Here is a 12,982-nt window from a genome sequence, read left to right as displayed (position 1 = left end):
TGATGTTTGCAGTACACGGATTGCTGCACAGTATTATGTACGTCATTGTAAAGGTGACACAATCACAGGACAGAAATGCACCCAAGAAAATGCCTGTGTATGAATCCAAGAAGATGCATTGACTAAGGGAATGCAACACTCAAATTCATTATCCTCTCCTCCTCCTCTACCACTTGGTTGCTGCAGTAACACAGATGTCAAAGTCCTCTCAGTTAGAAGCCCGAGATAGAAAAATCCTAGTATTAAATGACCTCTTAAAACCTGTCATCCTGATTTCATGCAGAAGTTCCAGATAAGAAGAGGAAATAAAGCCAGGTATTAGGGAAGAAATACTCCTGATTAGAATACCGGTTATAGTTCTTAATGAAACACTGCCCTTTAGTTAAGGTCTCTGTACATCTATGTGTTCACACACACAAAGGGCATGATCCTGCAAATCAGCTGCCCAGCTTTGATGAAACTACGTACACAAAGGATGTGAGAAAGGATTACAAAATCAGCCATATCCTCCATAAGACAATATGCTAACCAGGTTATTCAAGCCATCCCCCAAAATACTAATGGGTGATGCAGAAACACGTCATACACGGCACTAAATCTGTTTACGTTTTCATTAAGCGATTCCATTAGGTTTCAACCTAGTCGAATGCCTTCAAATAATTCTGATAAGCAAAAATCTATCATTCAGTTGCTTCATTCCAATAGTTCATAACTAGATGCAGAAGCAATAAGTAACAAACATTTCATTCAGTGGAGAGTTCAGAAGTGAGGATGTTAGCAGTCGAGATCAGAGTTAGGCATACAACTCATTAGTTTTACTGGAAACCAGACTCATAAATCTCTGTGGCCCTTCTGAAAGCATAACCCTTACAAGACCAACTTGGAGTCTTGGAGCAATTAATCCATGCTACCTAAGAAAGCAAGTTTTAAACCCCACAAATGATGGCAAGGGAGACAATTACCTGCAGTAATTTGTAATTTGGCACAATTCAGAAGAGAGTTGAGTTTTAAAATTCCCTTTTTTTTTAACTATACCATATAAATGCTCTACCTTGATAATTCAGCTGATTTTTGTCCATTGCATATTCATTCTTGTTCTCTGTATCTGGATCGACACCTTGCAGCTGCACCTGGACCGCACTATTAACCAGTTTGAGGAAGGAGTTATCTGGAGAAGGTGAAAGAGAAGTCAGTGACTGAAAAATAATGAATGAGGATAGGTAAAAACCCAAAACCAAACAAGACCACCTGCAAAAGCACCCCCCGCCCCCCAACACACCCCATAAACCCAAATCTAGTTCTCTGACAACCTGGAACAGGAAAATCACCTAAGAACAACAACTGAAAGTGTAATACAAACATTACTGGGCACATGAAACTGTCTTTGTACATATTCTTCAAATCCTTGAACTGATAATAAGGATAACTACAAAGATGTGAATTGCAAACCTTCTTAACACCAAATAAAGGTTTGCAGGTCCCCTTCATAATGTAACAGTTGTTCAATTTCTAATGCATTTTTAAATGGTTTATGTTAAGCTTAGAGAAAAGGCTAAAAAGCTTCTCCAATATGAGCACTGATCATAAGCTAATCTTGTGCAATCTCCCATTGCATCAAGTCTCACAATTCCTAAGTGTGCAGTACAGCTGTTAGTCAAGGTAAAGGAATCAGTGTGGAAGGGAAATCACAGGTTCTGACTGATTTCAGGATCCAAACCGTCAGCACTGCCCAAAACACATTTTCCATGAGTTTTGCACCTACCAATATTATTTGTTCATGGAATCCCAGCCTGGTTTGTGTTGGAAGGGACCTAAAAGCTCACCCAGCTCCAATCCCTGCCACGGGCAGGGACCCCTTCCACTAGAGCAGGGTGCTCCAAGCCCCTGTGTCCAACCTGGCCTTGAGCACTGCCAGGGATGGGGCAGCCACAGCTTCTCTGGGCACCCTGTGCCAGCGCCTCAGCACCCTCACAGGGAAGAGCTTCTGCCTAAGAGCTCATCTCAGTCTCCCCTCGGGCAGGTTAAAGCCATTACCCCTTGGCCTGTCCACACAGGCCCTCGTGCAAAGCCCCTCTCCAGGTTTCTTGTAGCCCCTTTAGGCACTGGAAGCTGCTTTAAGGTCTCCCCTTAAGGAGCCTTCTCTTCTCCAGGCTGAAGTCCTATCAGCTTAAGTATTCTCAAGAAAGTAGTGCCATACCTGTCCTTTACCACAATAACATTAACAACATCTCTGCAACCTCTGCATCTGACAGTGCTTCACTTGCTGTTTGACTGAGTGTATTCTATTTATACCTCCTCTCTCCCTCACCTATCCTTTTCCATGTCTACTCAGTTTTTAATGGAACTGCTAAGCACATGTCTATTTTATTTACCACTCCAAATCTTTATACAACACCCATTGTTCTCTGCCTTACCATTTGTCATCATCCTTTGCCAATCCAGCTGCTTTGTCAACAGCTCAGTTGAAATTCACCCAGCCACACTGGAAACAGACACGGATGGCTTGACTGATAGTGGAATACTGGGAAAGCCTCTTTATGCAGCATGAACAAATACAGCATTTTTATACTCCACTACAGACAGGTTTCATTAGACTTGACATCTCTAAAGGAAATTTTTCATTGACATGTGTGCATTTGTGAGCACCCTATGAAACTGTCGTTTATTATACACGTTATGGCATGTCTAAACAGCACTTCCAATTCCATGTAAAGCTGGTTTCCATTCTAGCAGCAAGGATACAAGGAAAAAGAAAGGCATTTTTCAAGGTCTATATATATTTGCCTACCCAAGAAATTTGTCAGATTAAACAGCATTGTACCTATGTAAAAATTATCTGGTTTTACTTTCTACTACAAGAAGACACTATTTCAAGCAGTATTACAACTCATTGTGTCTACTCCTTATTTACCTCTCACTGATGCGCTTTCCCGTGGATCTTCTTGAAGGGTTTCAATCATAGACTCATTCACCTCTCCATTTGTTTGTGGCTCAAACTGTTTGGGTTGCGCTTCACAGGCTTTCAGACCTTTATACAGTGCCATGCTATGAGGCTGTAGGTTTGAATCTGACTTCTGCACACAGGAGTTCAAAGGCACGTTTCCTAATGGCCTGTATGACTTTAAGAGAACAGGCAGACGGGACTTCTTGGGCAGGGAAGCAGACTCAGCCTGAAAAGGGCAGGGAATAAGATGGGCAGTTGGTAGCTCACATGTACAGTCAAGTAAATGAAGTATAAACAGATATTCAGAAAGGAAAACTAAAGGTTTTCCTGTAAGATCAGCCAGCTGTCACATTAGTTATGAAAAGGAGATGGCAATAGCCCTGCAACAGGAAAAATAAGCATGCAGAGCGGAAAACACACCTATCCCACTGGTTTCATTTTCTATAGGTAACTGCTGCTTATGCATCCACAGCCACACAGGGAATAGCTTCCAGTTCATTAAGCAAGACAGACAATTCACCATTGACTAGCAAAGGCTTTTAATCAGTGAGTGTTCTCGTTAACTCTGAATAGTGTATGGCCTAGGAAAATAGTTTCTTACCTAAACTCACCCCTCCAACTCGTACTTTCCACTCTCACTTATATCACAAATGTCAGACAGCCCAGGAACTGTTTCCCTTCAATCTTCTTTCAATAGAGGTTCCTCCTAACTTTTCACACATCCCTGAATTTCTTTTCCTTTCTTCCTTTTGTCTCCAACCAACAGTCCCTACTTTATACCAGCCCATTTCCATCCCTTTGAGAAACTCGACATAGCTTTGCATCAGCTACAGAGGAAATGTACTGCCACAGAGAAATTCCTTATGAAGGAGAATAGCTCCTTCAGCCATACATTCTATAAACAGCTTCCGCAGGCTTCCTGTTTCCTACTGAACAGACATTCCATCATTGGAGTTACGGGAAAAAAACTAGATTTCTTTAACACGTCAAATTCTTAAGTCACTACATTTTAGCCTCTCACCTTTTGAAGAGTCTGCATAAAACAAATGTGTCCTTGTTTAAACCACAGAGCATTAAAGGCTGCTATCTCCAAAAAGCTAAACGCATGCTGTATGTTGATGAGAGTTATGGAATTGTGTGTAATAATAATAAAACTTAATAATGGCATGTTCAGATAGATTTAGTGTATTTTTTTTGCTGTTCATTTGCTCCACCAGTGTCGTAAGTCCCTTAATGTCTTTCACCACCCAATGTACTCTGAAGTACCTTTTCACATTCAGTTCTTAGCAATTATAGTCTTTACACAATTTCACATAATAAAAAGCAAGTTCCATTTTCCTAATGGCACCCTCAATTCCTGTGGTACATACATGAATACAATATCATTTGGAGGCTGGAAAATAAATCCAGGCGGGATGAACTTCCTAAACTGCATTAATAACAGCCGACAATTTCCAGCTGTCTCAGGGCTGTTGTACAGACATATACGTCACCCCGATTACCCCAAGCCCAGTTCAACTGGCTACAGGTAATTATTTATCAAAGCCATTCAGAAGCAAAAGGCACACTGCATTAGCCAAATAAGAAAGCTTTTAAAGCATCTGACTCAGGGATTGCATTGAGGTTGAAACTGATTTAACTCGCGAAGAATCTGCAAATTGATGAATCAAAACAGTACACTGAAAATCAATGAAAACAGGAACTTTAAAAATAGGAAAAAGCAGGTTTGCAGAAAGAACTCAGGGTATTCCCCGTGGAGGGCAGACAGGCCTCTACTTGCCTTCAGAGATTGTCCTTCACTGCTGAGAAGACAAGCCACTCAAAGACATCATTAGTGTTCTTAAGCAAACCACCACAAGCAGATCTTCACTAACAGACCAGACAGGTCCTCAAACCCCTCTACTACCCATACTCTCCCTGACTTCCCCCTGCCCTCTTCTCTTCATGTGCTCCTGGAGTCACCTGTCCTGCAAGCACCAACACCAACAGATGAGGAAGCACATCCACTCCTGCCAAAATCTTTTCCTTAAAGTCCCAATCTATACTGAAGATGCTTATGCCTGTACAGAACAAAGTCTTACCAACATCCTTTCGCTTATGAGTCCCTTTCTTCAGAAGGAAGGATCCAAGAAGAACAAGACAGAATAAAAAGGCATGGTTCCCAACTTCTAGCTCACAAACCTCTTGACCACCAAAGCCATGGAAAACATCCTTTGCTGAAGGATGTTTCTCTATTAACAGTGCACAGAATCAAAAGTGATCCTCTCCTTTGTCTGCTCTGCAAGAATGAAGACCTTCAAAGAGTTTTCAACTTCACTTCTGTAACTGCCACTGAAACAATACACATGAACTCTTTGGTAGATACTTTTCCCACCTCTTTATTTGGGATCACAGACTGCCTGCACACAAAAGGCCTGAAAACTCATCTGGCACAAGCAATTTACATCTGGACTCATGCTGGAGTTTAAGCTGAACCCAGGACAACTCACAACATAGATTCTGTGCACATAGGTTCCAAACAAACATGAAGAATTACCCCCAGTTTTATAGAGTACTAATGCTCATGCTTCTCTAAAAGCAAGGCACGATGATAAGATGTTAATAAAAGCCTATAATTAAGGCTCAGGTTTGCTGTACTCTATTAACTCTTCACCAGCTCTCGGACATTACACAGGTTTTCAACTTGCTAGAACACATTTGTCATTTAGACTTTATAAGCATTCAGTTCAATGCTCTGGATCTGCACTTTATGAACAGAGACATAAGATAGTACCAAATCAGGCCATTATGCTACAAACTATCTCTTTTTCCAAAAGCTATAATATTTACCAGTATCTGGTCCCAGTGAGGACTGAAATTCAATTCATTAATGTTCTAAAGCACGCTGAAATATGTGATGAAAAGCCCTGAACATTAAGAACAATTATCTAAAATATATTTGAGCTTGCATCTCCTTTTTCTAATTTTGAAAATTACACAAAAGCAAGATTTTAATATTAGAAATGAAACATTCTTTTCCCTTTCATACATCTATTCCCTAAGTACCATAAAGTGAATCTTAAATAAACTTACTTCATTTGTTCTTGCAGAAAACAGTCTTTCATGCTGCTCACCCTTCTTACACACATTTTCTCGCTGATGTTCTCTTTCTGCATTTAATCTTGAATATTTTGACTTTTCTTCTGAGGCTCCTTTTTTGCCTTCATGTTTGAATCTCATGACATTACCCTCCAAAGTCATTGTTTGTGTAACTGCATCTTTCAATTCTGCTTTCAACAACTCAATATCCTTATTAATCTGCGGTACTGCATCTGGGTAAAGCTTCTCTTTCCCATCAGAAGCTGATTTCAATTCCACTTGCTGCTTTAAGAATTTATTGACCTGCTTGAAATGTTTGAGTTCAGCTTTTAGTTGAATAATCATTTGCCTAAGATCTTTTTCATCCTTTTTCTCCATATCTTCACTTGAACATTCTTCCTCAGTTGCGTTCAGATGATCTAAGAGCTCATTTACAATTTTCATTTGTTCTTGTCTGCTATACTCAGGAAAGAGGAAAGAAAAGGCATGAATTTAGGTTTTTATTTAAGCAAACAAGAATACCTTCTAAGGAACTTTTTGCCGTGGCTTGACATACCTGAAATTCCCAGGAGATTCCATTCTACTCATTAATGAATTAATTACTAGCAAAGAGAATTCAAACCTTTTCACAACATGAGTTATATCATACATTATCCCATCAACGCCTTTCTCCTGTTTATGACCCTCTATGGCCTTTCACCCCTCACCATTGTGCATAGATACTAAACCTCTGCTAACAAAATCAACTGCTTACAAAGCACAGCAATGTAAGAAACACAAATGGATTTGCAAAAGAGTTTATTCTCTAACTACCTTAATAATAGAATTCTACCAAACCCACAAGAGACTCCAGATGTTGAGTTCATCTGAAAATCTATCCCTTCATGTATTTCTTATGAACCAGGGAAGATAGAAACTGAGAAAGCAGCTAAAAGCCTGAAAACCAGCTCATTCCGGACCACCAAACTGCCCCACTGATAGCTAGCAGTCCATGGACAACAGTTCAGAAAGCAATGTTTTAAGAGAAACTGAAGCCAAATAAGAGCCATTTAAAGCATAAGCAAGCCCTCAAATTCTACACACGATTTCATGTGTCCAATAGAGAGCTGTTTGTGCTACTAAACATATAAACCAGCACTTAAAACAACTGCATTTGTATAGCTAGCATTCGAAATGGGAGAAGCTAACTAGGCTTTTTATGTCTTTCTCTGGCATCTAATGTCATTAGTGAGAATTCAGTTACACAAAGTACAGGCTCATCACCAGTCAATCTGGTCATTTATACTTGAACATAGAAAAGATTACACACTAGAGTGGTAAAGATGATGGTGCTGGAATCACTTATTAGCAGACTTTTAAGTAAAGTTAACAAATAAAACAACATTATCTATTCATCTTCTAAGAGAGTAGCATCTCCTCATTTGCCATTAACTAGTGCTTAGGCAACTAAGACCATTTATGTACGCTGGAGAGTTTTAAATAGTAATGTAAAAATATAGAAGTGCTTGAGTAAAGTCAAGCACAGTGCATGCTGAACACAGAAAACTGGATGTGACTTCTGTAACTCCACAGGAGATTCTGCTACCAGCATCGCTGAGCACAACATGTATGGAAGGTCACTCCCATTACTCTCCAGAAACTGCTACAGGTAGCTGAAAGAACACCACTGAAAGGCACTGAAAAAAGTCACATAATATACTGTACACAGTTATTACAGTGGGGAGAGAAGTAGGAAAGGAAAATGAGAACGATTTCCACAAATGCTCTATTTTCAACCAGATTCAGTGGTGTAAGCATGAAATTGGGGGAAACAAAACTAGTCAGGGTGTGGTTTTTTTATACATTCTTGCTTGGTATGGTCCAGTTCCTATGGAAATGAGCATTTCAGCTGGAAATTGATCAAACCATAGTGTAACACACACTTGAAAAACATAGATTACACAAGGGTTTATACAGATTCAGTTACACAAGTATTTTCTCCTGCATGAAAAGTGACCTAAGTATTTACTATATGGTTCATCTCAGCACAGTCCTACAAGTAGTTACACTGGAGTAACCAACCAGTTACCCACAGGACACAGGCCCAGACTCCCTAAACTGCACACATAGAGCAAACCTCTGTCTAAGCAGCTTAGATGAAACAGCAAAGCCCACAAAGCATACATTAATGTTCATTCAAAATTAACCTTATAAAACAATCCTTGTCACTCCAGTTCCTCCATCCTCACTTCCTTACCTGTAATTTTTATAGCAGAGAAGTGCTGTCTCCTCCACCGTAATGCCTGTCACTAACACCTATCTGTGGCATTTCATACTGCTAGAGCCCATCCTGAAAACAACCGGTTCCTACAGTAAAACTCTCTCTTATCAGTAACTTTGGAGAGGTTTTTTTCTTGTAATGGGTTTTTCTCAAGGATTTCTACTGATAGTACATTTCCTAATGACTTAATTGCATGATAGACTAAAATGGCTCTGAAGGTGCCTTGTCAATCTCTCAGGTAAATTAGTGCCATTATCTAAATTCACTTTAGCAAAATGACTTTATTCTCTTTTCAAATACAAATCCTGTCAAAAGCAGTGCATATCCCTCATACTTACGTAGATTCCAGTACAGATGTTCTCTTTTCTCTTAGCAGAGACGTGAGCAAATCCTCTTCTGTTTCATGTTCACCCACTCCCATTCTGCCCAAGTGTTTGCCAGGTGTATCATGTTCAAATTGAAGCTTATGTGGACTCCTGTAATGTCTGTCTGTGCAGAAACTCTCTGAATAGCCTGATGGAGTTATCTATTAAAAAATTGCCAACATTTTCTTATTATACAGGTATGTAATGTTCTATTAAATTCAGGGCTGTAATCTTTTTGTAATCAGGTTTTGTAATTCCTGATGCTCTTTATCTACATTAAGAAGCATCCACAGACATTTCAGTTACTATTTATTAATAGAAAAACTAATTAACATGTATTCCATATGATTAATTCATAGTGATCAGTTGTTTCATAAGTAGTAAGTAGATTTCCCTGAAGGTCTTTATCTACGAAGGGGTATGAAACTTCTGGAATGTTATCTGCAGATTGGAGCTAACGTTTTATTAGCTCCCTTTTGAATCATCTGTCTTTATAGCACAGATTCTGTCCTGGGATCTCCAGATGCAAGCCCTGATGGCCAGGACAAGATGAAGCTTGAAGTACTTACAAACTGACAACTTCTTATATGCAACACCATAGACATGTCCTAGCAAATTTTTACATGGGATCTCTCCACTAATTCAACCCCATTTAAATCAATTACAGTCTTCAAAGAGAATTCATACTGGGCCCATCTGGATACAATTTCTACCAGCAGATACCAGCAACATGAGATGAAGATGCTTAACAGTCAAGAGAACCTTTACAATACATCACTTACCTGTTTATCCACTTCACAAGGGAAATCCAAAGATACCTGAAGGCACACCTAGTAAACAGAGGAACACAGAAATCACACATTACAAACAGAACATCATTATTCTTCAAGATTACTAACCAAAATGCCCCACTTTGTGTCATATTTTAGCCTGTTTCAACTTTTAAACCAGAAAGGTTCACCTTTATTTGCACTTTACAATCCTCTAAAGTCCCTTGCAACCTGAATTATTTTATGATTCCATGACGCTTTCTATTACATTGCATTTAAGTGATAGAACAAGAGGACAACAGTTTCCTGTATGCATGAAAATGTAGTCATCAAGTAATCAAGACATCAAGTATTTCAACTGTGAAGAAGGATCTACAGCATTTTTTCCTCAATCATAGCAAGTGAACCTTATACAATTCGTACTATGGGCCTGACTGCAGCGGAGGCTGAAGATCAGTCTGTCTGTATGCAGAGAAACAACTTCAAGGGACTGTCATCCCCATTAAGGAAGATTATGACTCAAACAAGAGAAAACAAGGACCAGAACAAAACCTGTCCTGACTGCAGAAGCCTAGCAGCAGAAAAAGCTTTCAGAACCTCTTTAGGTTAACGATTAGTTGAAAGCAAAATCAGATACCAAGAAAAGTATGCTTTGTTTGCAAAAGACTGTGTTCTGAGAAAATCAGAACTTCTAAAGGTATGCAGGGGGAAGAGCACTTTAACATAATGGACCCAGAGTGGAGCCCTACCTGACTGACCCTCTCAGAAAATTGGCTGTTCTGCATCTTCCTGGCATTGTCACCGCCTTCAGTCTGCATCACAGGCTCCTCTGTTGTTTCAAGACGCTATACAAAGTATGGAATGATGTGAAAATGTAGCACAACAAAAAATACTGTGATATGAAACATGCATAAATAAGTCAGTGATATGTCTTAAAAGAAAAATAAGAAATGGCTGCAATACAAAGTAACAAACACTGAATTAGGTTTCTTCAACAAGATCAAAGAAAATTAACACAGACCCAGGAACAACTCATCTTCAATACAGTGAAACTTTGTCTTATACATTCCTTCATTTATATTTAACCCTTTCTCCTCAGAATTTACAAAGAACATAAAAACCTTCTGGGAAAAGGCCTGTCTCTTCATGTTCTCACTCTGCCTATTTTATTCTCCAGTTTCCAGAATGTATTTTCATTTGGTACACGATTTATGCTCCAGCATCCAAAACATACATGCTTTTAAAACAAAGCACATGTAGCTTGCTAGACAGTAAGAAGATTTCCTGTAACACTTCAAGTTACAATCTGCTGCATCTTGCCCAAATGTGCCAATCGGTAGCAAATGGTGCCAAATCATCTTTTTTTCTACTTATTTTCCACAAGACCCAATCCATGGCCCATCACTAATAATTCCTGAGCAAAGAGGAGGAAGACTCAGCCTTTTTAGTAGCAGAATCAAAGTTCCCGACATCAGCATTACTGGCAGGAAGGCTAGAATCCCTTTGGTTTGCTGGACAGAATCACAGCCTGGTTTGTGTTGGAAGGGACCTTAAAGCTCATCCAGTTCCAGCCCCTGCCACAGGCAGGGACACCTTCCACTAGAGCAGCTTGCTCCAAGCCCCTGTGTCCAACCTGGCCTTGAACACTGTGGGGCAGCCACAGCTTCTCTGGGCACCCTTCTTGCTTCCTTATGCCTGATCTAAACCTCCCCTCTCTTTAGATCTTTGCTGCTAAAATCTCATTAAATAGTAGAAACATGCAAAAGTGATGGTGAACATTAAGAATTCTGTGTCTAAAATTCCTAAACTATAGTAGGATAAAGCACTAACAGAGGATTCAGACCTGCATTATTAGTCTTAAAATACTTGTGGCAATAGTACAGCACCTCTGGGTTTAACAGTCATATTTTGGTGCGACTTGTGTGAAAGAAAAATTACCTTAAGACAAGGAAAACAGAATCTTGAGCATAGTTACAGAAAATGGAGTTTATAGGCAGAGAGATTCAGAAGATGGACTGAAAGGAAAGAAGTTGGTGCCTATGGGTCACGCATGTGATATTTATAGCTTTAAGGGATATACAGCACAGGGCTGAAACTTATGGCAGGAAAAGAGAAACCTGCTTCCCCTGTACCACATGCTGGAAAGTCTCAGCTCACAGCATGTGAGTGCAACCACAGGAAAGCAGGATTCTGTAAGGGGCATAAGTTTTCCTTCTTAAGGACAGTGGGAATTGAATGCCTGTGTAGGGTTTGAGTTTTAATTGAGTATGCCGAGAATGTATTCACATATATATATATACACACACATATGAAATAAATGAGAAAAGCCTTATCTTCCTATCCCTCCAGTATTAGCAACTCTAATGGTTTAAAGTATGAATTTTAAAAGGCAGAAACCGGATGGTGCAGCATATTGATGTATTTGCCTCTTGCTATTAAAAATCCATATTGAAAACTAACTTCCACCTCGTGATTGAATTATTTTGGTATCTGCACTCAGACTTGGTTTTCTAGGACAGCACAAAGTAAAGACCATCTGAAAAGGGGAGGATTCTGGTATCTAGCAAGGGCATGCATTATAAGAAGATCTTTTTGTTGCACTCATGGGATGCCAAAGGTGCAGTAATTTTAGCTATTATAAAGAAAACTGCTAAGGTTTAATCTTCCATGTGTAAATTCAGGACAAACCTTACACTTGTGTATTAAAAATAAACTTATTTTCACATACACCTTTACCCACCCAATGCAACTACTTTTTATACCTCAGCATTTATTAGTATAGGCTTTTCCCAGGCCAGTATTTGGTTTAGTAAGTGATGATACTTAGACTGAAACTATTACACAGGACCACTGGGTTACAGAACACCGTTATAACAAACGACTGCGGTTTGAGCCTGGTCCTGTGGCTGAGATGCTGGAAAGAAACTTTCTGTGCTCTAAGGAATATAACCATAATATTAAAAGAAAATAAGTGTCTTAAGGCCAGGAAAATAAAAAAGCCTACCCAGAAGAAGCTGCTGTTTAAAGTATTTCCTTGGAGACTAAAAACCTTGAGAATGTTTCTCCTAAATGAACCACTGATATGCTTGGTTTGCAAAGATCCCTGGAGCCCTGAAGTCTGAAATCACTGAGGCTGCTTCTCTCTGAGAAAGCAGATGTTCAGAGGACAGTACAAAAACAACCTTTTTCTCTCCTCCTTCTCCCTCCTAACATGAACATTAAGCCAAGACACAGAGACCTAGGGCTGTCAGACCTTAGGGAGATGCCCTTCAGAGGCACCAACATGCAGCTTCATCTGATCTGTGCTCCGAAGCCAGAAAAGAAGCCAAAGGAAAAGAAAGATGGGTACATTGTAAGAACCAGAGTAGGATACATCTTCCTGTGCCTGTCCAAATCTCTCATATGGCACATACGTTACTGTCAGCTCAGCACTACCTGCCAGCAAATTCAAGCCCAAAATGTGCATGAAAACCAGAACTTAGGGGGGCTTTGACAGTGGTTATTAAGATGCAAAACACACTGCTGTCACAAGCCATAGCCCGAAATCCTGGTTGCCATTTATTGT

General features: G+C 39.7%; 1 protein-coding gene across 1 annotated transcript in view; it reads right to left on the bottom strand.

Annotated features, from left to right (window-relative positions):
- The window catches only part of CDK5RAP2 (CDK5 regulatory subunit associated protein 2), an 80,091-nt gene that overhangs the window by 27,099 nt on the left and 40,010 nt on the right, over positions 1-12,982 (bottom strand). Inside the window, 6 exon segments of the mRNA XM_065696029.1 lie at positions 1,052-1,168; positions 2,912-3,170; positions 6,017-6,479; positions 8,621-8,808; positions 9,430-9,477; positions 10,167-10,262. Coding sequence (XP_065552101.1) covers positions 1,052-1,168; positions 2,912-3,170; positions 6,017-6,479; positions 8,621-8,808; positions 9,430-9,477; positions 10,167-10,262 — 1,171 coding nt within the window.

This window comes from Lathamus discolor, chromosome 15, assembly GCF_037157495.1.
Source record: "Lathamus discolor isolate bLatDis1 chromosome 15, bLatDis1.hap1, whole genome shotgun sequence".
Classification (NCBI taxonomy): domain Eukaryota; kingdom Metazoa; phylum Chordata; class Aves; order Psittaciformes; family Psittacidae; genus Lathamus; species Lathamus discolor.
The sequence above is the reverse complement of the archived record's forward strand: the minus strand, read 5'-3'. Positions and strand labels throughout refer to the sequence as shown.